Raw genomic sequence first — 27,384 nt, 5'->3', positions numbered from 1 at the left:
CTGTCTTGATAATAAACTCTCCAGATTTTAGCATCAGTTACCAGGAGACCAGCTGACTGTGGCTGGTTTGCCGACCCCTTTCCTGCTCTTCCCTGACCTCTGTAACCCCAGGAATTAACTTCAGTGAAATGACAGCTGTACCTCATGTGGAGTGAGCCCTGACAGGACAGGAGGGTCAGAGCAGCAACGTTTCCAAGCAGCACACTTCATTCTCCATGTTCCCTCCCTGTACCCTGTCCTTCTCCCTTTGGCCTGCTCTCCAGGCTTCTAGAAAACAGGCCTCCATCACTGTGGTACCCCACTCACATGTGTCATTTCCTCAGAGTACCTGTGTTTATCTTAGCTAAGTAAAGAGTTGACCAAATGAAATGCACTGAAGTACAATAATGGGTGTCTCTAGCTTAACCTTTTTAAGATTGTTACTTCATTTGGCCAAATGAAACTGAAACTGAGGCAATTTGAAGCTTAGGGGAGAAGGCTATGTTGGGCAGAGCATCCCTAACCCCCACCAGAGGCCTTTACTGTTAGGGATCAGGAAAGGACGCAAAGGAGAGGGTCATGTTGAGAATCCAGATGCGGCAGGGCATCTTGCATCTTAACCTTTGGCAGATCAGTGAGGGACAGTGAAGGACATGGACTGAAGAGAGTTCCTCCCTCTGGATGCGTTAGACACCATCTACTGCACCATCACTTGCCCGCACTTGGTGAAAAATGGGGTTTTAACCCCCAGGGTCAATCTTCTGTCAAACAAAACTATTTCACAAAAATGGTACTTTGAATACCAAAGCAATGAGTCTGCGAGTGATGAAGTTCTATGGGTTCTGTCTGCTAATGGCAAGAATCGATTCTTTCACACAACATATGGAATTAAAATGGAAGGGGTGATGAGCAATGACGTTATGAAATGAATATGATAACCAACTAAGTTTTTACTTCTGCCTGAATTTTTTTAAAAAAGAGCCTATCTATTGTACATCCCAGCTAACATAATCCATTTAACAGACCTTGATGAGTTCGGAGAGCACAATAGTCTACCTCTCTGGAGGACACTATCAAAAAGCGATCTTGGGCCTTGGTGAGAAAAATCAACAAAAAAACCCCACATCAGGCAGAACATCACTTTTCCATTATCTCATACATACAAAGTGCCGTTCCGATCCTGCTTGTGTTTACAGAATAAAGTGGGTCAAAGGAATTCATTGAGATCATAAAGGGCAAGAGAAATGCTAGAGGATAGAAACCCAGTAGCTGCTAGACTTAATGGAATGGAAAAATATGGAAATTTAACCTATGAGTCAGTAAATCAACCATTTAGATAGTTCTGGACCAGCAAGTATGGCAGGACATTTCTTTAATTTTAGTACAGACTAAGAGGACTAGAACAGGATATACTAGAAAAGCCCAAAAGATGAGAGTCAGTGTGCGTGCATGTGTGTAGTGTGTACATGTGCTGTGTGTTATGTGTGAATGTCTGTTGTGTGAGTGTATGAAAGTATGTGTACACACGTATATTTGCACAGCTGGGATTGATGGAAGTGATTTAGAGTCACTGCACATGATCTGAGTTAAGTGATGAGCATTGCAGACTAATGGTTAAAAAAAACTCAATTTCTCTTTCTCATGTCATTATCAGTGGATTGTAAAATACCGAGGTTACATATCTCACTGAGAGTTTTACTGTAATATAGGAGGATGATTAAGCAACATAGGGCTTGAACTATGAAGTTCTATACTATAGTCCTGTAAAAAGAATATGCCAGGCATTACCTTGTGATCACTAATATAAATTTCTACTGAAAGAAAAAGATAGCATGAATACATTCAAAGCCCAGGTGGTGTTCACACCTCAATTAGACCATTGTTTGGTAATGAGGCCTGAAGGGTGAACAAGTGACTACATGGCACTTCCTGGGAGAACCACTGTCTGAACCTATTAAACCCTTGTGGGTGAAGTCACTCACATGCTGCAAAATGTCACTCAAACCATCCAAATGGTAAGTGTTGAGCTTCTAGAGAAATTAAACTACTAAACAGAGATCTGTAAACACATCTCAGTGGCACAGCTGGAGAGGGAAACCCTATCATCTAAAAACTCAGGGTATCCTTGAGTTGATTTTCATCATTCAGTGAGATGGGAAAACTACAGTGTTAAATGTTATTATCTCTTTGTTCTATCTGTCAACTTGGCAAAGGCATATGACATTATGCACAGAACTGAGTTCTGGAAGCTTCTAAGTCTGGAGGCCTTGAGAAGTTCATAAACATCCCTAGGCTCTCCTGATTGTAAGGTTGGTGAAGTTAGAGTGGAGGGTATTTCAGTGGAAGAAAGTTGCATATAGAATAGCTCTGTTTTGGTTTGTCAGCTTGAGGAAACCAGGCTCAGGGTATTTCTGGGCATCTGAAAAACTTCCAGTGGAATAGGCCACATTATTAATGAAAGTGTTGGTTATAAAACATATTTCTGAAAATAACCACATACAAATGGCTGGGCTCTAGGAACACACTCACAACAAGATATGGCCACGGTGCCATGATATCTTGGCATGGTGTAAGCCAGTCCTGGGCACTGACAACAGATCTGAAGAATAAGTAGCTGGATATACTAGTACCAGGTGAACTCGACAAGTAGCAAAAGATGTTCATGGGTAATACTGCAAACAGTGTTCTACGAGCACAAGCATCCGGTGAGATGTTGACAGGAATTCGAGGCAAAAGTTTGAGGAATACTATGTACTATAACACCTCTGTCCTCCTCCTAGGTTCAGAAACCTGGAATTCCACCAGCCTTGGAGGAAATAGATGAGGGACAAAGTACAGAAAGCTGCAGTGTATGGTGCTAGTATGACGTGAGGATCAGCTCCACGTCCTCCCCCCACCCCCTAAAATAAAAACAGCCCTGCAGCTGTCTGTGTGCTAATGAGCCCACAGAGACCTCCCTATTCCTCTCCTGGAGCAGCTCCTTAAAGGCTACCTATGATTCCCTATACCAAGGAAACATCACAACAAAGAAAAGGGCCAGGGGAAGTGCTGTCAGATAAAATATAGGATTTCCCAGTTAAATCTGAATTCAGATCAATAATGAATAACTTTTAGTATAAGTATGTCCCAAATACTGAATGGGACCTACTCATACAGAAAACAAAATCTGTTGTTTATCTAAAATTCAAATTTAACTGATTGTCCTCTATTTTCCTTTTATTGTCCCTGCCAGAGGGTATACATCCCTCTTCTATTGTTTATAGAAGGTGCTCAACACAACACAACTTTATGCCGCTCAAGAAGTTCAGGAAAGAGATGGTTATAGGATTCCCAGGAAATCTCTGTTCACCAAAATGAAGTAGAAAACCAAATGCAAAGACTTAACAGATTCATGGAAGCAGAGCATTAACCAATGTAGCATAATTAGAGGATGAAGAGACAGATCAGCCTGAAATGCAGCAAGACAGGGTGAAGCAGTATTTCTGAGCAAAGCTTTCTGGCTGAGGGAGGTTAAGAGGCAGAGAAACAGGTGCCAAAGGGTTTCTCAAACCATGACTGGGGTTCTAGTCAAAAGACAAACTTCACATGTGTACAGTGCAGAAAGTCTTATTGTTTCCATGGTGGCCTTTTCAGTCACACCTACTCCCCACTGAATGTATATACTGATTGCAGTAAATATTAATAACATAATCTTAAACATGAAAACCAGCTAAACCTAACTGTAGTAGGAGCAGAGTGGTAAATTCTGGCTTGGGCTGTAGGAGCAACTGATAGATATTTAATAAAGATCATGTCTTATGCTCCAAATAAAGTCAGGGTTCATCTATCATGTTTCCAAAATACATTCCCTACCAAACACACTGACAGAAACCATTTTTATCTTTGTTGGTATAAATCCCAGAAAATCAGTTTTGAGAAAGGAATTGCTGATGGAATTCTTGAGCTCCAGGGTGAAGGCAAATACTATAGCTCAGTGCAATTATTGTCTCTCATCGCAAGATGAAATCTGATTATACTACGGCCACAGGGAAGTAACAGAGTTAAAACTGTCACATAAGGATTCTCAGCTCTGACTGACCCAAGTCAAACATAGGAGAAAAAGAAGCTCCTTGATTCAATGCTATTTATCTTGCTTTAGTGTCTCTGTGTTACCTCCAGAGGGGGCTCTGAGGAGGCCTCTGAACAGTGAAGACATATTTAGGAGCTTACAATTTAGGAAATACAACACCAAATTTATAAATATCTGACTTAGGAATGACCCATATCTACAAAACCATACAACCATTACCACTGATGCAAGAACAACCCCCAGGCTGTTGTCCCCAGCCCTAGGAGAGCAGGTGCTGTTGGAACCAAGCAGGACGCCATCAAGAGATGAGCGTATGTGGCCATACCTACTGCTTCGCCACAAGGTGGGGAAAACTGTACCTGAGAGACAATTTTCAGCTCCTTCCCAAGCTTTTCCATGCTGTATCCTTGTCCTAACCTCCACAGGGGCTGGGGTTTCACTGGGAGTGGAACATTCTAGAAGCCAGCTGATCTTTCTCCCCACCCCCATTCCAACACATCATCCAGGGAGAGTTCATTTCAAAGGGAATTCTCAGAAGCATATCATTTAAAAACCAATAAGAGACTGAATCTGCTACACTTATCGGGCCTGTAGCCTCAAGGATAATCAATCTTACCACGACTCTTATCCCTGTCATCTTCGGCCACCCATAAGATGCAAGCCCCTGCGAGCAGCTGTTACCTCACATGTGACTCCTGACTTCCTTGCTCTACCTCTGCTCATCCCACCCATCCCTGCTGCCACTACTGGCCTCCCAGAGAACCTGTCCTAGGCTGTTCTCTGGACCCCACACTCCACTGTTGATTAAACTCTCTCACATGCTCGACATCTTCATGAAACACCCCCTTCAGCTCTTTCTAATCACTGAAATCTGACTCTTCCCTCAAGGATACTGCCTGCTCTGGAGCCCTCTCAAGTGGAGGACGTTCATTCTCCTGCAATGTAAGTACCAGAAGGGCCAGAGACAGTGCTGAGTGCTGGCCTTCTTCTGGCTCCTTGATACCATTTCAAAATCACTGTTTTTTTTGTTTTTTTTTTCTTTTAAACACCAAAGCCAAACCTTTTCCTCCTTTGAGATCTGTGCCATTTGGTTCTGCTACCCACTCTCTGTGATGCTGTAACTTAAGGCTACTTGGTATGTATATATGTACGTATAGATAGATAGATAGATAGATAGATAGATAGATAGATAGATCAATAGATCGATCGATCCAACAGTGAACAAACCAGGCAGCTAACCCAAGCTGACTTGGCCTCCTGGCTCACAGTATTCCTTTCCGCCCCATTTCCTGCCAATACCCGGAATGACTTCAAAGCCCACAAAGAAACTCCACTTAACAATCCCAGTCTCAAAATTCCTTAACCTCCAGTGACCTGAGTGACCACTTCCATCTCACTTCCTCACCTACTACTCTTCAATCTGGTACAGTGAGCTTTCTGCTCTCGCAATCTTTGAAATTGCTTTGGCAAAGGTCACTGATCACTTCCCATCCAACCCAATGGACTCTCTGTAGTTCTCATCTTACTGGACCACTCTGTAACATCCAATACAGTCAACCACATCCACCTCCTTGGAACTCAGCCTCTAGCCTGGCTTCTGAGGTCTCCCTCTCTCTTGACTGTCTTGCCTTTCAAGTTCTCCCTTGCTGGTTCTTCTGCCTCAGCCTACACCATCCATACTGGGGCTCCAAAGTGTCCTGCTTTTGGTCCTTTGCTACCTGTCTCATTGGACGACCCTGTCCACTTTCATGGCTACAAGTCCATGACAGATCCGTATCTCTAATTAACCCCTCCCCTTGAGCACTAAAGCTGTGTATGTGCTGGCTTAGACACTTCCACCTCATACTCATTCTCAACATATCCATAATTTGACAAATAAAACTCTCCCTCCAAACCTGCTTCTCTTCATGTATTCACTGCCTTGGTAAATGGCACCATATCTGCTCAGAAACCTGGGAGAAATCCTAGACTTTTCATCTCAACCTCATTCTGATCAGTCACAAGTCAGTTCTCCTTATGTACCGCAAACACTTTTCTCATCCTTTCAGTCCCTATTGTGTCTGGTTTGATTCTGGCCCTTTTAATTTCCTACCTCGATGGCTACTAGAACATCCTATCCACTTTCCCTCCAGTTTCCAGTTTACTCAGCACATCGCTATCAATGACCTTTCTTTAACAGAAATCTGGCCACATTATTCTCATATTAAAAAGCTGTAATGGCTCCCCACTGCCAACAAAATAAAATTCTAAATTCGGAAGCAAGTCTTTTAAGCTTCTCATGAGCTGGTCCCTCTTCAGCTTTATTTCTTGCTAAATACCATTCCATCCACACAAATCCTAAAATCCACCCAAATTAAATGCTTGCAATGTCACAAACACGCCGTATGTTCCACACCTCTATGCATTTGCTTGAGAAGTTTCCTAGTTCTCAGTGCTCTGACTTTTCTTCCCTCCTCTATTCATTCTGCCAGACGTAAATGTGATTACTCTGTGAAGATTTTGTTCAAGGCCCACCTCTTCCGTACCTGTTTCCTAAACCTGCCCAGGAAGAGTTGACCTTCCTTTTCCATGTCGCATGGCACCATATACGCATATTCACCGTAAGCCCTCTTCTAGACTGTAAACCCTCTAACAGGCACTGCGTCTCATTCACCTTCTAATCTCCAGCACCTAGCACTGCCTGGTTCATTGCTTAAATTCAAAGAACATGTATTTAATGAATTAATTAGGAGCCACTGCTCCTGCAGCTAAGGATAGTCCTTCATGCTTTCCACAAGCTCTGTAATAGAATGTCTCATACTCTACATATCACCTCAAATAGCACAGCACTACACATGTTCTAGAGAGTAAATAAATATATAATTGATTAAAGAATAATGTTTAATTGCCAAAGTCTGGGCAAGACTCTGCATGTGTGTGCACGTGTGCTTGTGTGTGTGAGAGAGGGAGAGGTAGAAAGACAGAGAGAGAAGACCTCTATTCCCCTGCTGGCAGAGTGATAGGGCTGTGTTCTTGGCATCCCAAGCAGGATACATTTTTTCATAAAAACAGTGCTAAAAATAGTGATTAGATTATATAATTCCTTTATTTTTCAGCTTTTCAATCATTTTTCTACCCTATTTATTCTGACTCCCTGTACATCTTGTTAAAAACAAGACAACAGGCTCCAAATGGAGTCACTTATGCTAAACCCCACATCACCAAATGGAAACTTAATTACAGTTTTGGCTCCTCCAGAAATGGAGTCTTAAACCAGTCAATCAAGATCACCTGGTGGGCACTAGACAGACAATCTGCCTGACAGACCCTTGACGTACCCCAAAGGAAAGCGACCTTGCCATAACCAAGCTGCCTTTTGCCAGTATAACTTCCTTGTTCCCACTCCCTTCTGCCTGCAAAAGTCTTTCATTTTTGAAATGCCCCTCAGAGCTCCTTGCTGTCTGCTAGATTGGATGCTGCCTGATTCACGAATGGTTGAATAAAGACAGTAAGATCTTTAAAGTGTACTCAGTTGAATTTTTTTTTTAAAACAATCTCCAAAACCCCAGCTAAACAAATATTCCTGCCAACTCTACATATTTTTTCCTTGCTTTCCTGTTTTCAAGTCTTTGCTCATATTAATCTTTAAACCTGGAATGTTATACAATGTTCTTCCCTCCATCTTTGAATGTCCAAACTCTATCAATCCTTTGAGGCCTAACTTCCATGTTGCTTGCTCTGTAATGTCTTTCCTGATCTACTAATTAAAACTCTTCCCTTCTCTTTTGAATTCCTGTAGTAGCATGTCTTGTAGTTCCTGCTTATAGCGCTTGTTATTTTATTCTCTGCTCTTTGGGTACTAAACCAGGCCCCAATATTTAAGTTAAGCTCCCAGAGCCAGAGAGCATTTCTCAGTTCACCTCAGTCTTCCGTCAACACGTACCCTGGGCCCCTCCATGCGTATATGGAGGATTCAACAAATTCTCCCTCAGTGAGTAACAGAAAAGAGTCTGGAGCCTCCAGGCCGTGGCTTTCGCTTTCAGGTCACTTTTTAAATGCCAATGACGTCACCTGTGAGGAGTGGGTTCCATTAGCATCTCAAACCGTTAAAGGAAGTGGTGAGTCATGAGGGACTTCTGGAATATTGACTGGTTCCTGTAACTATTTGGAACGTGCAGCCAGAGAACTAAAACAGAAAAAAAAAAAAAAAAAACCCACAACAAGACAGCAACAACAAAAACCCCAAACTATAATACTCCTTCTATTTTAAAGAGAACAATATGAATGACCCTTTGCAAACTGTGGGATTGAACAATCCCTGTCATTATTCCAGTAAAACTGAAACAGACATTTAACCTCCAAAACAACAAAAGGCCCTGAAGCCCCTAACCTCCCTCTGTCTTGGCGGGCACCTCATGCAACGACTGGGGGTGGGGTTCTCTGGGGTACCACGAGTTGGGTTTCATTTTCTTTTCACACAAGAAATTTGAAAGAAGTCATTTTCAGCCTAAAGTGGGGGTGAATAGAAAAAGGGGCAGGGTTACTGAAGAGGAAACAGTTTTCCACAACAGTCTCAGAGTGGAAGATGGTCAAATTGACTTGCTTTCTGCATTAAGACAGGGATGGTTAATAGAATCTGACAACACCTACATAAGGCAGTAGTACTTTCCATCCAAACAACATGCTTATTAACTTTTGCATTTGGTATAGTTTACACAAGCCTCTTGTATATAAAACAGTGCATCAATATAAGCCTAATCACCTACTAAGATGTTAAACACTGCAACAAACTATCCCATTACGTGTTGCTTTGCAGCACTGATTCACCCGCAGCAATTTTCATTCTAACTGTAGTTTTGCCAAAATAAAATCAATCCCCCATCAATCCCTCCTCCAAATGGTTAGATTATTATCAGTCCATTTGTGAGCCTATTTCTACTTGAAGTCATGGCTAGAACTATATCCAATGACAGTGAAAACAACTCAAAAACCCTTTCAGCTATAAGGCTTTTCTCCAAAACTCTTTTACCTCATTTGTACTTGGACTTTGCAACAATTTCCATTATTTTTTCAGTGATTTTCTATTCAAGTGAACTTAGCTCATCCTCCAAACAAAACTACAGTCTGTCTCAATAGCAATATCAAGGGACAAAAAGAGTTACTGAAAAAGTTAACTATAATCATGAGTTAGGAGAGAGATTATGAGATACTATGGGGAAGAATAATTATGAGAAGGGAGATGGTGTGGGCAAGAAAAAATAGAAATAGAAAAGGTCTGGCATACAGCAAGGGGCTGGGCAGTGATATCAGAGGCCATTTCTGCACAGGCACAATGGTGTGTGTCTTTGGAAAAGGCCAGTAAAGAGAGTTCCTTCCATCATGAGCATGCGGTTTTAACACAGGAACTGATTGCGACGTTTCATTTCGGCAGAGACGCCAGTGCTGTATTCTCTACAGCCAATGATGCCAATTGTCGCTGGGCCATGGGAGGCACCATTTATCACCTCTGTGAAGAGCCTCACCAGCCACCCAGAGACCTGGGGACCAATCCTCACCCTTACCCGCCATAGCCAATTAGTCACCAAGCCTTGCTCACACTACCTCCTGAAGTGTTTCTGATCTCCCACCTCTCTCTCATCATCTCCATCCTCTGGCTGGGACTACTGGACTGCAACAGCCTCCTAAAGGGTCGTCCTGTCCTGCGTCCTCTGCCATCTGTTCTACGCATGTCACTCAACCTGTCTTCCCGGCCTCCCACTCCCCGGATCCCACCACACCTGCCTTTTCCACTTCATAAAATGCTCCTTTCCACCACAAAGGCCTTGGAAGCTATTGCAGTGATTCCTCTGCTTGCAATGTTCCTTCCAGCCACACCCCTACTCTCATGGCCCTTTTGGATCTTCCTGGTCTTAACCTGAGGTAGAGCCTCCCTGGTGTGTGCTCCCCAGTCATACAGAGGTGTACTTTTGCAATTAATTGTTCAAGGCTCTCTTCCCTGTTAGTCTGTAAGTGCTCTGAGGTCAGGGACTGTGCTGGTCCGTGCACGTCCTCATCTATAATATGGGGGTAAAACAAGAACTTATAGAATAAGGATTAGATGAGTTCATTCAGGTAGCAAACTTTGAATAGTACCTGGTACATGTAACGACTATGTAAAGCCCTAGACATATGATAATAATCGGCACAGTACCTAGAACAAAGTGTGCACTCAATAAATATATATGGAATGAAAAAAGGAATGAAAAATATGATGGTTGAACTAATGAATTCACCAAACCAGAGGACCTCTTTTCTTCCAACCAGCTGTTACCCATAAGACAGTATAGAAATACGGTATGGAAAACGATCACAGAGAAGAATGATTGCTTTTCCCTGTCTACAGCTAACACGATCAATGGTAAAAATAGCATTTTTGTTTCCTGGGATTTTGAATTTATCCTACTGTGTTGCTAAAGAAATATTCACAGCAAGGAGATTTGGAATTAAGAGATAAAGGGATATAACATCACAAAATACACTTCCAGGCTTCTCAGTCTTGTCTTTATTAACTAAACAGTGTCCTTCTTAATGCACACCATACTCTTTAATTATTCCCAAGCTAGAGCCTTTAGAAAACCACACATGTCAGTCTGTCTGTCCCAACAAATGTTTACACGGAAAATTTCAACCTATGTTGCCAAAAGGGAAGCTCTTCACCCCTTTGTTCTAGTACATTCCATACTTCAGATTCCTCAGTGTCTTCAGGAGAAAGGCATTCGTCACATAACTATACATCATGCTCTGCTGGTCTAATAGAAAGAGTAACATACACAAACCAACCTGGGCTTCTAGCATGGTTCTGTGGTTGCTCTTGTGGCAGTACCGACACACTTATCAAAGGCTACACATGGGGAAGGTGGCTCAGTGTTAGTCCGACCCTGTCAATCCTATTATCTGACAAAATTGTGTGTATTTATTGTCCTTTAAGGCAGACTGTGATCTTATTTTAAAATTATTTTGCTGCAGATAGCTCATTTAGATTTAGAAATAAACAGTGTTTCATCACGTTAGTAATGATCATTCTTTCCCTCCTCTATTGGAGGAACGTTTCTGTTCCTTTCTCTAGAGTTAACTTTTCTGCTGTTGTCCTGGACCCTCTATTTCAGCCTCTGTGACAGTCCACACTTTGTGTTTTCAGTTCAGTCATCAACTTTAGAAACTGGCATTTAAGAGATTTGATAGTTATAAAAAATTAATTCTAACAAGTAAATTGTGAGAGCCTTTGTCCTTGTACATTTAAAACTAAAGGATGCTACATTGCATTCCATTATGGAGAATGAATATTTTTTTTAGGATGGATATACTTTACTTGGGGTTTTGTGTCATCGTTGCTGCAGCTGCTTCTACTACAACTTCAAAACTTCAAGAAATGTTAGTCATATTAAAAATGATGAGATTTACGATGATGAATATAATAATAAAATTATAATCATTTACATGTTTGTTTACTTTTTATATGGATATATAATTTGACAGCCTATGTTTTCTATTTACAGTTATATAGTTTATGTATATAAATAAATATAACTGACCTGTTTTTCCGTGGAGCAAACTGGATCTGTACTGAGAAGTGCTGGAGTCTGGGGCCTGAGTGGGAGCTGAGGGTGGCAACATCCTCGGACCTTCCGGGTTCCCAGGTGGGAAGGGGGAGCTCTGGGAGCGTCTCAGTTCACTTCTGTCCATGCTGGAGAAGTGGAGGGCATCCTGAGCTTTCTTCTTTTCCTTCTTTAACATATTTACCAAAATATCTACAACTTGACTTAAGGATTTAGTAACTCATGCTAGATTATAATGATCAAAACACTCATTTTCAAATGAGATTAATATTCCCAATAATATTTGCTATTTGTCATGCAGTAAAGATGAACTAAAGAAAGACTTCACCTTCCTGAGGTCCTTGATACAGTGATGGATCATTTTAGGAGGGTGCCGGGCTTTCAATACCGCACCATTACCATTATATGAAAAATTAGCAAACCCAAAGGTCTTTAAAATCTTCTGAGTTTAAACTAATTCGGACTTAAAACTTTTATGAAAGGGTTTATAAAAAGGAAAATGAACACCAGGTAGTAGTAGACAGTGGAGCTACGTCTCCACCTGTGAGTAAATAGGACTTTAATGCAGGAAGCTGCTCTGGAGGCAGCAGGATGGGGAGGGAGGGAGGACGCCAGAGCCGCCCCCACCCCCGCCAGCTGGCAGGTCAGCCGAGTCAGTTCTGGTGGCCAGAGCACCCCCATGTCCAGCACATGCTTCTTTAGTGTACATTCGAATGGGGCTTCAAGTCACTTTCTTAAAAAGTCTCTAATGTTTGGTCCCTCTAATGTCACCGAAAAGAGGTGAATTATTGGTAAAGATATATCATTTTAAAATGCCAATTTTGTGGGCCATTTAGATCTATTAGGAGCACTGATGCTGAGTGATAAAATCACTCCTTTCTACCCTACTTCACTGTTCTTTCAGGTTCAAGATGTCGAGAACTCTAAGGGGTTCTGCCATCACGAAGAGAAAAGACGATACTCCCTCTTGAGAATCTCAGAACTCTACCTGCATGTGCAGTGCGGTGAATTTAAGGCTTTCTCCAGCCCTAGAGATGGCTTCATTAAAACAGGAGTCTGAGGAAACACGAAGGTGGCGTGGGAGGGAAGACTGCTAAGTAGAAAGGAGTGGGGGGGTGCATCCAGGTACACTCGTTCTTGCGCAGGTAACATGGAATGCACTTGACTTCCATCCTCCGCCCCAGCTTTGACCTCAGCTTTTTGGTGATGTCTGGAAGCACAATCAGTTTTTCTCTCGCATGCCCTGACATGGCCTCCATTCTTCGCCTCAAAAAAGCTTGTATTTACCAAAGGTGTTCACAACTTCTGTGGTGTCTAGGCATTGGCTCTGCCCAGCTCCCCTACTCCGCTGTGTGGGGATGATTAGCAAGACCATCAAACACTTTCACTGTTTCGTGCACAGCCATGGCAACGTCCTTTCCTTCACTCAGTCAACGATACTCATTGGAGCTTATACCGTGTGCTGGGCAGTACAGTATTCTAGGCTCAGAGATAGAAAGAGGAAAAGGCAGACTGGTTTCTTGCTCTCATGAAGCAGATGTCCTACTGGAGAAAGACAGATCTCTCTCTCTCTCTCTCTCTCTCTCTCTTTCTCTCTCTCTCTCACACACACACACACATACACGACATTAGAGGGTAAAAGTGCCAGAATGCTTATTTTTAAAAAGTCAAGAGTGACTGAGTGGCCGCTCTCCACTGCGTGCTCAAGAAAGGTTCAAGCCTCAAGACAGGCTTTTTTAAAAGTGGCATTTAAGCTGAGATCTGAATGACAACAAGAACCAGACAGAGGGAGGGCATCTAAGCAGAGGAAGTGGCGAGTGCCGAAACCCTAAGGAGAAATGAGCTGGGCGGTGGTTCCCAAGCAGGGGCTATTTCACCACCCACGGGACACTTGGCCACGCCTAGAGATATTTTGGGTTGTCCTTCTGGAGTGGGGGGGGATCGGTGCTGCTACTCGTGTCCAGTGGGTAGAAGCCAGAGATGCCGCTCAACACCCTCCACTGCCCAGGACAGCCCCAGTGGCAGCAGTGCTGAGGCAGAGAAACCGGGTGTTAGAAGAACGACAGAAAGGCCGCTGTTGACCGCAGCCGAACACGTACGGGGTGGGGGAGGAAGACACGAAGCCAGGGGCTGGGCAGGGGCAAGACCACGTGTGGCCGCCTAATCCGGAGGAGGGAGAGTGAATGTTGCTCTAAGTGTAATGGGCAGTCCCTCGACAGTCTTCATCTGATTTACATTCATGAAGGCCACAGTAGAGATGCAGCTTCTCTGCTGCCTCCCTTCCTCTCACCTTTCCTTTGTCTTGCCCCCCTTCCCACTCCCGTTTCACTTGGGCCTTCGCTCATGCCAAGTGCAGTGCTGGGGACTAAGTGTCACCCTGTTATGTGTTTTGTGAAGGGATGTCTGAACTTTATTCAGACTGATAATGTCACTGAAATGACACCATTTTCCCTCCCTTTCCAAGAACATTCCATGCAGCTCACTGTCATTTTGTTTGCAGTACTATCTTTTCTTGAGCTCAAGTATTATCACTTTTTCTCCTATTCTAAGTCGTATCTTTCTCACTCCTCCTATCAGTGTCCTGGCTTTCTTGGTTCTACCAAAAAAGATATGAAAATATTCTCCAACCTGACTGTGAGATACTATGAAATTTCAGGAGCCTTTCTTGGTCATTAGCCCTTGATAAATGTAAGCTTTGTGACGAGTACATCTTAGATGCCCTTTTTCCTTCTTCTGAGTCTGCCCATTGTCTATGGGGTCCTATCTTCCACGACCTAACACTCTACAGCGCTCAGAGCACTTGCCATAAGGCAGCTTACCGACTTTGCTCAGCACTGCGACGCTGGCGAGAACCAGCTTCACCGGGTAGTTACAGAGATAACGGATGAGGAGCTAGGATGTCAACCTGGGTGTGAACTTTAAGTTCAGTGCTCTTTTCACCATGCCTCCCATACACCCTCACTGCAAATATGAGTCTCAGAAGGCGGGGACCCTGCTGGAGTTGTTCACAGTCAGTAAAGAATCCAGTGCGGCCCCACATGGACAGCGGTACCTGGATTTACCAGTGAAGAATGATGTATGTCTCTCTCTCACTCCCTTTTCAAAATAAACATATATGAACCAGCCTAGACTGTTCCCTCTCTGTCATATCTCATTTCATTCCTCCCATACACACAGACATTCATAAGCCCAGAAGGGGATTAAGGAGTTGGTAGGAGTATTTAGGGGAGATGATCCTAAACTAGGATCAAGGCCAGGAAAAGAAGCAGAGCTCAGACTGGGGCTGGGGCCAGGACTGAGGTCTAGGCTGGGACCATCTCTGGAGATGGATAGGGTAGGAGAGAGGAAAAGGAATGCAAGGGTGACAACATTGTGGGCAGTGCTCAGAGACAAGGGCTTGTGTGGGAGTGTAATGCACAGTCGAATCTACTGTTACTGGCCGGATAATAAAGCAGCTCAAACTCACTTGAATCAGACATACAGGGTCTGCTAATACTCAACGAAAATTAGAGACTGAAGTTAATCAGGCAGAGTGCCTACCTCATATTTGGTTTGGTTTTACCTCTTTATTACTGGATTTCCTTCATGTAGGCTATTTTTAGGAATTTTGCACAATAGCTAAAGCTAAAATGTCTTTTAGTAATTTTTAAGAAAGGAACAAAAATATTTGCTCATAAAGAACTGACTGAAATCATTGCTTGTGCATGTGTAAAGCCTGCAAATGTAATGAAAATGTCAAATCTTTTGCAAGAAGCTTGAAAGATAAAATAAGAAACAATAGTGAAGAAATGCTGGGAAGACCTGAGGTCTAACCACCCAATAGGGGCTTTTTAGCAGTAATCACCTGGTCTGTAAGAGAGGCAGCTCCCGTGGGCTGCTAACCATTTTTAGCACCCATATGTGCTGTCTCCTAGAGCCGTAAGACTTCTATCCCCAACACTCATCTACACATTTGTAAGTGGAACTCAAAGCAATAGATCTGGCTTTTAAATAAAAAGTTACATTTAAATCAATCTCTGCTCTTCATAAGCTAAATACCATTTGTCATTTCTCAGCCATCATTTGAGTTTCACCCACACACCAGCCACAGATTCTGGGCCATGGTGAGGCTGTGGTCAGCCCAGTGTCTGGTCAGCTAGCTAAAGATAACCAGCTAACTTTACTGGCTCAGGACTAAAACAGAAAGAGCACTGCAGAGTAGTCAAAAAATATACTAAAAGAAATTTAATGTTGAGACATGGTGTAAGAAAGCCCATGCTTTTCAATAAACTGAAATATCTCCCATAATAGTAACTATATCTGCCTAAAAACAAAGTAATTTTTTTTCTTTTATAGCAACTCTGGTTTTTACTAGTTGCTACCACGTGTTTGCCGAAGGGATATTTTACTTCTAAATGGAAAGAAGCAATGTGAGCTGGAATCTGGGTGGGGAGCTGGGTGGTGTGGTTAGGGGAAGACAGCTAAGTGTTCCCCGCTTCAAGCCAGTAGAAGAAGACTTTCTAATCACTTCAGAAAGGATACTGATTTCATTGTCCCTCTGCTGTAGAATATCTCGTAGCTTTTTATATTCTTCCTCTTTTAATGGTTCTTGACTGATTTGATCTTTGATTTCAGAGGAGGCTATGCTTGTTCCATGGATCTTCTTGTCATTCAATAGTTTCTGAAAGATGAAACAAGAGCTTAGCGTCCATACCTCAACTCCAAATGTCTTTGTTTCTTTGATTCTTTTCGCCTTTACCAATGCCTTGCACAAATCAGGCGTGTCTGTCCTCCTCTGACTCCTTGACTTGCAATGCAGTTGCCTTTGCTTGAATGTGTCTTTCTCCTCCTCCTGCCTGTCTTCTTTCTGTCCTCCTTCCTCATTCCCCTCCCCCTTATCTTATCTCTGCTTCCCTAAACCAGGGAATTCCTGCTCAAACATTATCTCCTCTTGAATCTTTCCCTTTCTCCATAACCCCATACCACTAATTCACACTTTTTAAAAAACCACTTATCATGTATTCTAATTATTCTTTACATATTTGTCTTCTCCATGACTTACTTATTCAACTTTGTCTTCCCTACGCCTGGTCCAGAGCAGACTCACAACAAACGTCTAATATCTTAATGAAGTATGCCAAATTACAAGTCAGGCAGAAGTAGAGGTTAACGATATTGCCATTGTGTCATCATGAAAGGAAAACCTAAGGCTGAAGCTGCTGCAGAAAAATGAAGGACACAATTCTTTTGATATAGCTTCAAAATAAGTAGGTTTTGAACACGGAACTATTCTGTGTAGAAGGTAGAGATTCCTGGCAAAAGCTTTAGAAGCTCATGGTCTGAGCTTACTCATTGGGAAGTAAGATACAACCTCTGAAGAAATTCAGTGATCCTCTCAGCACTGATTTGAAGATCATACTGTTCTAGACATGGGAAGCTAGGTCCTAAACATTTCAAGAGTTGGTCAACAAGGAAAGCTTTATTACAGTTTGAACACGGCAGACAATGGCTTCTACTAGTGGAAATGTTTAAATTTACCTTTAAATAATGGAAACAGTGATGAATTTTACGCATATCAGCGCCAACCTCTAGTTTACTCTCTGGATCATGGTCTTCCAAAAAGGATGTTATTCGTTTTTCCAGCCTAAAAAATACATAATGTATGAGAATCAACTATGACCTAGAAACTTCAGAAATTCTAATGGCATTACTTTGTTGGTTAACATTTGAAGTACGGGATATTGTTCTCACTTCCTTATGAAAATATGGTTATCTGATTTGACTATAAACATTAAGGGTGAAGAAACAAATTGACAAAGTGAAATCTGGAAATGATGAAATTATTTGACTAATTTCCAATGACTTTTCACATGCAGCTTTCAATACAATAATCATTTGATTTCTACAAAATATGCATTCTAGCCAAGCTGACTTTCTATGCCCCTGTGCCTAGCTGCAACATTGCTACAGAGAGTAGCGAAAAAGATTTTGTTTTTTTTAAAAAATTAGTTTCATTAAAAATTCATGCTACTCACACTATTTACAATAGCCAGGTCATGAAAGCAACCTAAATGCCCATTGACAGACGAATGGATAAAGAAGATGTGGTACATACATACAATGGAATATTACTCAGCCATAAAAAGGAATGAAATTGGGTCATTTGTAGAGACGTGGATGGACCTAGAGACTGTCATACAGAGTGAAGTAAGTCAGAAAGAGTAAAACAAATATCGTATATTAATGCATATATGTGGAACCTAGAAAAATGGTACAGATGAACCAGTTTGCAGGGCAGAAATAGAGACACAGATGTAGAGAACAAACGTATGGACACCAAGGGGGGAAAGAGGCGAGGGGGGGCGTGGTGTGATGAACTGGGAGATTGGGATTGACATATATACACTAATATGTATAAAATAGATAACTAATAAGAACTTGCTGTATAAAAAATAAATAAAATAAAATTCAAAAAAAAAATTCATGCTACTCAGCCTGAGCTGGGACCTCAGTGATGCTCCAAACCCTTTTAATCATTCCTGGTTGACATACAGTATTCACAGTGGCTCTTCCAAATCCTTCCACAGCCTCAGGCCCGCCACTACTCTTTCACTCTCCATCAATAATGCAGCTTCTCACTAGACGGAGAAAGTCAAAGCTGTTCAAGGGGGCTCCTTCGGCTTCCTTTTCCTTCACCTCCCAAAGTCTCTGTCTTACTACTCAGGTCCTCTTCTTTCTTTTAAATATTTTGGATACTATCCTTCCTCCTTCTCATGGCCAACCTCTCCCCTAGGCTCTCTTCAGGCTCCTATCAGGGTTACCTGATTAATTCCCTCCTTATCACCTCTCCATGCTGACTCTTTCCCCTCTACTTACAATGATTTTCACGTTTTTCCTATTCTAAAACAAAGAAAAATAGAAAACAAACACCTGCCTTTGGAGGGAACATCCACCCCTTCATGAAGTCCTGGTTTAGTTTGTGGCATCACGTGTGCTTATACTGTCTATGTGGCATTCCAGGGTCTGCACAGCACCTTGGCTCCTCTATTAGTTTATGAGCACAATGGGGCAATTCTTTTTTTCTTTTTTTTTTGATTTTTTATTAAAGTATAGTTGATGTACAATATTGTATGTTACAGGTGTACAACATAGCAATTCACAATTTTTAAAGGTTATGCTCCATTTATAGTTATTATAAAATATTGGCTATATTCCCTGTGTTGTACAATATATCCTTGTAGCTTATTTTATACAGAATAGTTTGTACCTCTTAATCCCCTAGCCCTATGTTTCCCATCCTCTCTTCCCTTTCCCCACTGGTAACCACTAGTTTGTTCTCTGTATCTGTGAATCTGCTTCCTTTTTGTTATATTCACTGGTTGGTTGTATTTTTTAGATTTCACATATAAGTGGTATCATACAGTATTTGTCTTTTTGTGAGTACATATATATGTGCTAATATGTTTATTCAGGCTATTTTTATCAAGTTATCTAGGAGGAAAGATTTTTTAAATAATTTAGATTAAATAATATATATTTATTTTCCAATAACCCTAAAGAATGGAGAAAAGGTAAAAAAATCTGATTCCCCAAAACTTTGTTGTCACTTGTGTGCTTGTTTCGAAGGAGGTGAGGCATTCTGATGGCTGGGATATTCAGTTGTTGTTGTTTTTTTTAAATTTTTTAACATCTTTATTGGAGTATAATTGCTTTACAATGTTGTGTTAGTTTCTGCTGTATAACAAAGTGAATCAGCTATATGCATACATATATCCCCATATCCCTCCCTCTTGTTTCTCCTTCCCACCCTCCTTATCCCACCCCTCTAGGTGGTCACAAAGCACTGAGCTAATCTCCCTGTGCTATGCAGCTGCTTCCCACTAGTTATCTATTTTACATTTGGTAGTGTATATATGTCAGTGCTACTCTCTCACTTCATACCAGCTTACCCTTCCCCCTCCCGGTGTCCTCAAGTCCATTCTCTACATCTGCATCTTTATTCCTGTCCTGCCCCTAGGTTCATCAGAACCACTTCTTTTTAGATTCCATATATACATGTTAGCATACGGTATTTTTCTCTTTCTGACTTACTTCACTCTGTATGACAGACTCTACGTCCATCCACTTCACTACAAATAACTCAATTTCGTTTCTTTTTATGGCTAATATTCCATTGTATATATGTGCCACATCTTCTTTATCCATTCATCTGTCAATGGACACTTAGGTTGTTTCCATGTCCTGGCTATTGTAAATAGTGCGGCAATGAACATTGTGGTACATGTCTCTCGCACCTTTTTTTTTTTTTACATACAGCAGGTTCTTATTAGTTATCTATTTTATACATATTAGTGCATATATGTCAATCCCAATCTCCCAATTCATCCCACTCCCACCCCCGCTTCCCCTACTTGGTGTCCATACGTTTGTTCTCTACATCTGTGTCTCTATTTCTGCCTTGCAAACCAGTTCATCTATACCATTTTTCTAGATTCCACATATATGCATTAATATACAATATTTGTTTTTCTCTTTCTAACTTACTTCACTCTGTATGACAGTCTCTAGGTCCATCCATGTCTCTACAAATGACCCAATTTCATTCCTTTTTATGGCTGAGTAATATTCCATTATATATATGTCCCACATCTTCTTTATCCATTCATTTGTCGATGGGCATTTAGGTTGCTTCCATGACCTGGCTATTGTAAATAGTGCTGTAATGAACATTGTGGTACATGACTGTTTTTGAATTATGCTTTTCTCAGGGTATATGCCCAGTAGTGGTATTGCTGAATCGTACAGTAGTTCTATTTTTAGTTTTTAAGGAACCTCCATACTGTTCTCTATAGTGGCTGTATCAATTTACATTCCCACCAACAGTGCAAGAGGGTTCCCTTTTCTCCACACCCTCCCCAGCATTTATTGTTTGTAGATTTTTAATGATGGCCATTCTGACCGGTGTGAGGTGATACCTCATTGTGGTTTTGATTTGCATTTCACTAATGATTAGTGATGTTGAGCTTCCTTTCATGTGTTTGTTGGCAATCTGTATATCTTCTGTGGAGAAATGTCTATTTAGGTCTTCTGCCCATTTTTGGATTGGTATGGAAACACAAAATACCCTGAATAGCCAAAGCAATCTTGAGAAAGAAAAACGGAGCTGGAGGAATCAGGCTTCTGGACTTCAGACTATACTACAAAGCTACAGTAATCAAGACAGTATGGTATTGGCACAAAAATAGAAATATAGATCAATGGAACAGGATAGAAAGCCCAAAGATAAACCCATGCATATAAGGTCACCTTATCTTTGACAAAGGAGGCAAGAATATACAATGGAGAAAAGACAGCCTCTTCAATAAGTGGTGCTGGGAAAACTGGACAGCTACATGTAAAAGAATGAAATTAGAACACTCCCTAATACCATACACAAAAATAAACTCAAAATGGATTAAAGACCTAAATGTAAGGCCAGACACCATAAAACTCTTAGAAGAAAACATAGGCAGAACACTCTATGACATACATCACAGCAAGATCCTTTTTGATCCACCTCCTAGAGTAATGGAAATAAAAACAAAAATAAACAAATGGGAACTAATGAAACTTCAAAGCTTTTGCACAGCAAAGGAAACCATAAGCAAGATGAAAAGACAACCCTCAGAATGGGAGAAAGTATTTGCAAATGAAGCAACTGACAAAGGATTAATCTCCAAAATATACAAGCAGCTCACCAGGTCAATATCATGGGGCAATTCTTAACTCTTATTATTCCGTGTGTTCCCTCTCCCCTACTCTGTATCTAGAGCATCAATATAGAATCAATGCAAATGATTCCCTCTATGTTGGGATAAGACTCTTGATAAGGAAGGTGTAAGAATGGCAATCAGTATCTATTATGCTAACTATCATCATACAGCAGAAATCTATCTTCCTCACATTGTTTTGAAAATATCTGCACACCTTCAGCATCAGTTTAAATGGTACACATTTTCTTTTCACCATCAGCCCACTCAAATAAGATGTAATGATTTCCTTCAGATAGCAGCTTTAGATTTAATTCTTATCTCTTCCTACAATCTGTGACACGTGACAACTGATGCTTCCAAGTATGAGACAATTTGTATTGTAATTTTTAAGGAGCTTCTTCAGGTGGAGGGATATTTATTTGCATTATTTGCAATGTTTCCTTCTAAAATAGGGCTTCAAACCATCAGACACACAGAGAGATTAGTTTCTGATACAAAAATTTTTAATGTTTTTTTAAAACATTTTTTAAAAAATGTGAAGTATTATAAAAATAGATGTTTATGAAAAGAATTCCAAACAACACAGATGTGAATAAATTAAAAAGTAAACACTCCCCTCCCCACCTCCATTCTCATCTTCTTTATTCTCAATACCTTGGATAATCCACTGTTAACAGTTGAAATATGTTCCTCTAACTCTTAACGAAGCAGATACTTTTATTCTTATGTACATTTGTAGATTTTGTTTGTTTATACAAAAATGAGATCACACTTTGAAGAGTTCTGTATCATTATTTTTCTAAACAATTTACCACAAATAATATTCCATGCCAGTACATATATAATAAAACTATTTCAATTTAAAATATATATATATATATATATTTATTTTATTTATTTATTTATTTTCCTTATTTCTTGGCTGCATCGGGTCTTAGTTGTGGCACATGGGATCTTCGTTGCACCAAGCAGGATCTTTTTGTTACAGTGCGCGGTCTCTTTGTTGCGGCGCTTGGGCTTCTCTCTAGTTGTGGTGTGCAAGTGTTCTCTTTCTGGTTGTGGAGCTAGGGCTCCAGAGTGCATGGGCTCTGCAGTTTGTGGCACGCGGGCTCTCTCGTTGAGGCGCACGAGCTCAATAGCTGTGGCACACGGACTTAGTTGCCCTGCGGCATGTGGGATCTTAGTTCCCCAATCAGGGATCAAACCGGCATCCCCTGCATTGGAAGGAGGTGGGTTCTCTACCACTGGACCACCAGGGAAGACCCAGAACTATTTTATTTTTAATGGCTATATAATATTCCACAGTATGGGTGTCCTGAGCCTCTCATGATGGACATTGAGGCAACATATTCATAGTTGCTACTTTCCTCTGTCACCCATGAGGAAGCCTGGATGTACAGTTGCCAATTAATGAAGCTTCAAAAAATAGTAATGTGTATCTATTTGTATTTTCCCTGAATACTTAGCAAAAATTCTGGAACTTTGAAAATTACCATTAGTTCTAGGATATACCCGTTCTCTGGAGTAAAAGCATTTTTTGGTTTCCAGTGTCCCTAACATTTCAAACAGCCAATACTAGGTTAGAAGCAATGGTTAATTAATTCTTCCATCTTGCTTTTTCTTTAGAAAATAACTTCTCCTGTATAGTTTGATCATAAAGTAAATATTTTAGGAAAGGTCCCATGAAGCAGGGCTGAAGTGGACTCCTAGTTCACAAGAAAGCATTGTAAGACACAGGCCTGCTGATTAGCTGAGTGACCACTCACAGATCACTCAATCTCCCTGGACTTTGGCTGTTCCATCAAGACTCTTGTCCTGCACAATAATAGTATTGGATACAAGGAGGACCAGGGACGTAATCCAAAGAAATGGTGAAGAAGTTCTGCCTAAATGAAAGAACTGGATTGCTTTACCCATTCTGAGACTCGACTAGTCTGATATAAAACTAAGAATGAAAATCAGGTCTTTTGACGTGCAATTTTTTTCTTAGTGCTTGAGACAACAGAGCCTCTTTAGATAAGAGAAAAATGCCTGGTCTTTCTTTCATACATTAAATGATTTATTGTTGAATTAATTTTCTTATCAACCAAGGAGTTGGTCTAATAATTAAAGTACAGAAAAATGCCTAATTCAGATGTTTCCAATGTACTCCTCTCATAGTTAAGAGAGAACAATTGACCCCAAATTCCCTGCATTTTCCTTTCTGAGACCAAAATAGTTCCCAAGTTCATACCTAGTCACTGCTCCCACTGAGGGGTCTCCCAGCTGCCAGAACCCTGCTGGCCAGTGAAGAACTGTTTGCAGAAAAGGGTCTCCAAGGAGGTCAAGTGAGTACGATAAAGTCTGTTCTTTATAAGAAGCCAAAGTAAACAAGAAACTTTACTTATTCTCTAGTTTCACCAGGAGAAAAGAAGTAAAAGAATCCTACTGAAGAAGTAAAAATAAACGTATGCCATTCAGTTCTAGTTCATATGGACAAGAAAGATGGTAGATAATCTACATGTGTCTGAACACATAACTTGGCTGGTAGGTGTTTGGTGACTATACCTATTTCTACCAAATTGACTGCTGATGAGCTAGCTCTGACAGCCTGTAGCCTAGTTCAGCAATTCCACTGAACTATAAATTTTGATATCTGACCACACCATAAGAATTGACCATAATTCCTAACATGTGCCTTCCCCCCTCAAGACCACCGTACTCCTCCCTTTTTGCTCCCAATATTTCTTGCCAAAGAAATGAAATTTTGTCTGTAGCCATATTTTTGTGGAAATTTAGGTTTAGTAGTGTGACTAAAAAGGGAAAGCAAGTTAATTGTTGTTAACAATAGCTAATATAACTTGGGCAAGCACTAAATGCTAGCTACTAGTCTGTACCCCTTGAATACATCATTTCCTTAATTTGCACAACAACTAGATGAGCTAAGTACTATTATTGTCCTTATATCATAGGCAAAGGAACTGAAGTACAGAGAGGTTATATATCTTGCCCAAGGTCATACAGCTAGCAAACAGCAGAGCTGGGATTCAAACTTGGGGAGGCTGACTTCAGAGTCCAAGGTTTAAGCACTATGCTTACCATACTGTAGCAAAGTTACTAAATTTATTTGAACATCATGCTGGGCAATGCATTTCTAAAAGGGAATGCCGTACCTTCTAGAATTCTTTGAGGAGGTAAATAGTTGAATAGACAAGAGGGAAATAACTGAGTAGCAGTTGCTTGGATCTTAATAAGGTCACTGACCAGCATGATTTATAACAGCAAAAGAAGTAGGAAAAGAATCAGAATGTCCCACATTAGGAAATTAAATAAATTATGGCCTAGTTATGTACATAGTTAAGCAACTGTTTAAAACGGTGGTGAAGAGGTATACTTACTGACATTAAAATATTCATGATATATTATGATAGGTTAATAACGAATCCCTTTACAAGGATTCTGCAAGTACCCTGCAACACACCCAAAAAGACAGAAGACAAGAGACAAGAAAGGAAGGAAGGAAGGAAGGAAAGAAGGAAGGAAGGAAAATCCTGAGATTTTTACCCAGTTGCCTTTGGCTCAAGAACATTTATTATCTCCTTGTGAGAATAGAGACTAGTGATTCAAGCTAAACTTGCTCTTCTGCAATATTTTTATGACTATGTTACATTCAACTGTTTATTAAATGAATTTCATTGTTTATACACTGAGCATGATTATGATGTTCTCACTATTCTAAAATAATCTTTGTTTGCAAAAAAAAAATTATTAACATGTTCCTGTCAGCATTAGCATCTCAAAATGGGCTAGAAACCATATCTCTATGTCACTGGTTGTGGCAAAGCTGGGAGAAAAGAGGAACGGGCATTAGTAAGAGGAGCCTACCTAAACTGGGGTATGGAAACCCTGGCTGGTTCTAAACCCCCAGGACAGCTATGAGAGGTGAGCCCCAGGGAGTAACTGGGGGACGAGGGTAGCAGAAGTGTCCTAAAACACAGTATTCCAGGGAATTTACGAAAAACAGTGTTAGGGAGTGCAAAACACCAGGACCTTGTCCTCTGATATTGAGCTGGAAAAAGTGAGGTGGATAAAAGATACCCCACTTGGTGGGTCAGGGCTGTTTGGTGGTAGAATCATAGAAATGCCTGGTATCCCTGCACTGATGGTTCATCTGGCTTCTCACTGGTTCTGAGAGAGGAATAGGCAGTTCATTCTAAAGGGCTAGAAAGGAGTGCTGATTGAAAAACTTAACTGGTACTAATTATACCAACAAGTATCAAAATCTGCCCGACCTCTACCAGTCATTTTGCCACTAAGCATGGCACCAGCAAGGATAGGCTGTCTCCGACAGGGTTAAGCAATGGGGTTGCTGACAAACTAGAGTTACATATCAACATAAGCAAAGATCTTTTTTAAAAAGCTGGAAAACAATGATAAAGATAGAAGGAAACCTGATAACTCTTAACTTCTAGGAATATAACTAAATAGGAAGAATGAGAGAATAGTTACACAATTAAAAATATCCATCACTGTAGGTAAAGAAGGTGGTTGAACAATTAGGTTGAATGATCTCAACTGTCAACTAATTCATCAGCCTCTGTGGGTCACAGATTTCTCATCTGTAAAATGTGCTAAATAATATCATCTCTAAACTCTTTAAGCGCTATGAAATAAGGTAATACAAGGATCAAAGAGAAGGTATTTATTGTCTGGCCCATTAATGCCTTGCTGTTCTTAGTGTGAAAAATAATAGGCCAACCTCAGATGCATCACCTGGGAGCCTTGCAGAAATGTAGAATCGCAGGCCCCATCCTAGACCTGCTGAATCTGCACTTAAACAACATTCCCGGGTGATTCATGTATGCACTAATGTTTAAGAAGCATTACAACAAGGCAACCTGTTGTTGAACTTTGAGTCACGAATATATACACATCTTTTGGCCCTGGAAACCAAACAAAGAAGTAACTTGAAACGTTAAATGAACGAGTAACAACATCCCTTGATGGTCGACTGTGTCCTGGCTACTGTGCTAGCGACCTTACGTGTTTTCTTATTTAAGTGGAAAAAGAATTAAACAGAATATTATAGTCTGGTTCTCTTTATAACTGCCTTCCCCTAGTTATTTTATTATTACTTTTATTGAACATCCATTACATGTCAGGCACTCTCACATGTATTCTGTTATTTATCTGTACCATAAACCTAAAAATTATTTTCCCTCTTTCACAGATGAGGACAGGAACACTCATAGAAATTAAGTAACTTGCATACTGTTACAAGTTAGGAAACTGAAACACTGGGATTTAAAAACTGGTCTTTTGAATCAGGAACCCTCACTCTTTCCACACATATCACAAAGCCTCTCAATCAAGTCAGAAAAACGTCCTCCATTTGCCATAATCCCTAATACATTAAATTTGTGTTTTCAATTCAGAACTTTCCTACAGACTTTTAAAAAATAAGTAAAGATGCAAACAACAAGGGCAATGAGATCATCAAATAAACGTTGTGTCTTGCATTTCAAAGAAAATAATGTTTAACAAGATGCAACAATGGGGGCTCTTGAGACCCAATGGTGGGGGTTGAAGGAAAGCCTTATTTTGACTCTGCTAACATGACAAGCTTCTTTTATGGGGTATGGCCCTTTAAAACATACAGTGTTGGAAAAGCACATAATTTATAAAAGGAAAGTTCAGATAAGAGCAATAAATTCACAATTTATGGTTAACTACAATCCACAGGACATGAAAAACTGAAGGCTGAGACTGTGCCAACAGGACTACAACCAAAGGAAACTATACAAATATTTTTCAGGGTCATTAGTTTCACGTTTGTTTTTTGTTCGATTCTGCTGAAAGAACTATTCCCAATTGGCTTAAAGGTGGTTACTTCAAGATTTTTTTTTTCTTTTAGAATTCTCTGGTCTATGACAAGTATTATATACATTTATATGATCCCCAAGCCCTAACCAGTAAGTGAAAGACATGGACCCTCATGTGCAAGGAACTGAGTTCACTGTCAGCCACTTTGTTGGAATGAGCTCTTTTTAAT

General features: G+C 40.7%; 1 protein-coding gene and 1 long non-coding RNA gene across 2 annotated transcripts in view; one reads left to right on the top strand and one right to left on the bottom strand.

The window, feature by feature from the left end:
* The window catches only part of KIF6 (kinesin family member 6), a 404,162-nt gene that overhangs the window by 193,106 nt on the left and 183,672 nt on the right, over positions 1 to 27,384 (bottom strand). Inside the window, exons 11-13 of the mRNA XM_082414114.1 lie at positions 17,140 to 17,245; positions 16,144 to 16,282; positions 11,599 to 11,814 (exon numbers count right to left, since the gene is read on the bottom strand). Coding sequence (XP_082270240.1) covers positions 11,599 to 11,814; positions 16,144 to 16,282; positions 17,140 to 17,245 — 461 coding nt within the window. The remainder of the gene's footprint in view (positions 1 to 11,598; positions 11,815 to 16,143; positions 16,283 to 17,139; positions 17,246 to 27,384) is intronic.
* LOC309638212 lies at positions 20,300 to 27,288 on the top strand. Its single transcript, XR_014251030.1, has 2 exons — positions 20,300 to 23,609; positions 23,768 to 27,288. It is a non-coding gene; the product is annotated as an uncharacterized lncRNA (long non-coding RNA).

Source organism: Balaenoptera physalus, assembly GCF_965194825.1.
Source record: "Balaenoptera physalus genome assembly, chromosome: 11".
Classification (NCBI taxonomy): Eukaryota; Metazoa; Chordata; class Mammalia; order Artiodactyla; family Balaenopteridae; genus Balaenoptera; species Balaenoptera physalus.
This window is presented reverse-complemented; position numbering and strand designations above follow the sequence as displayed.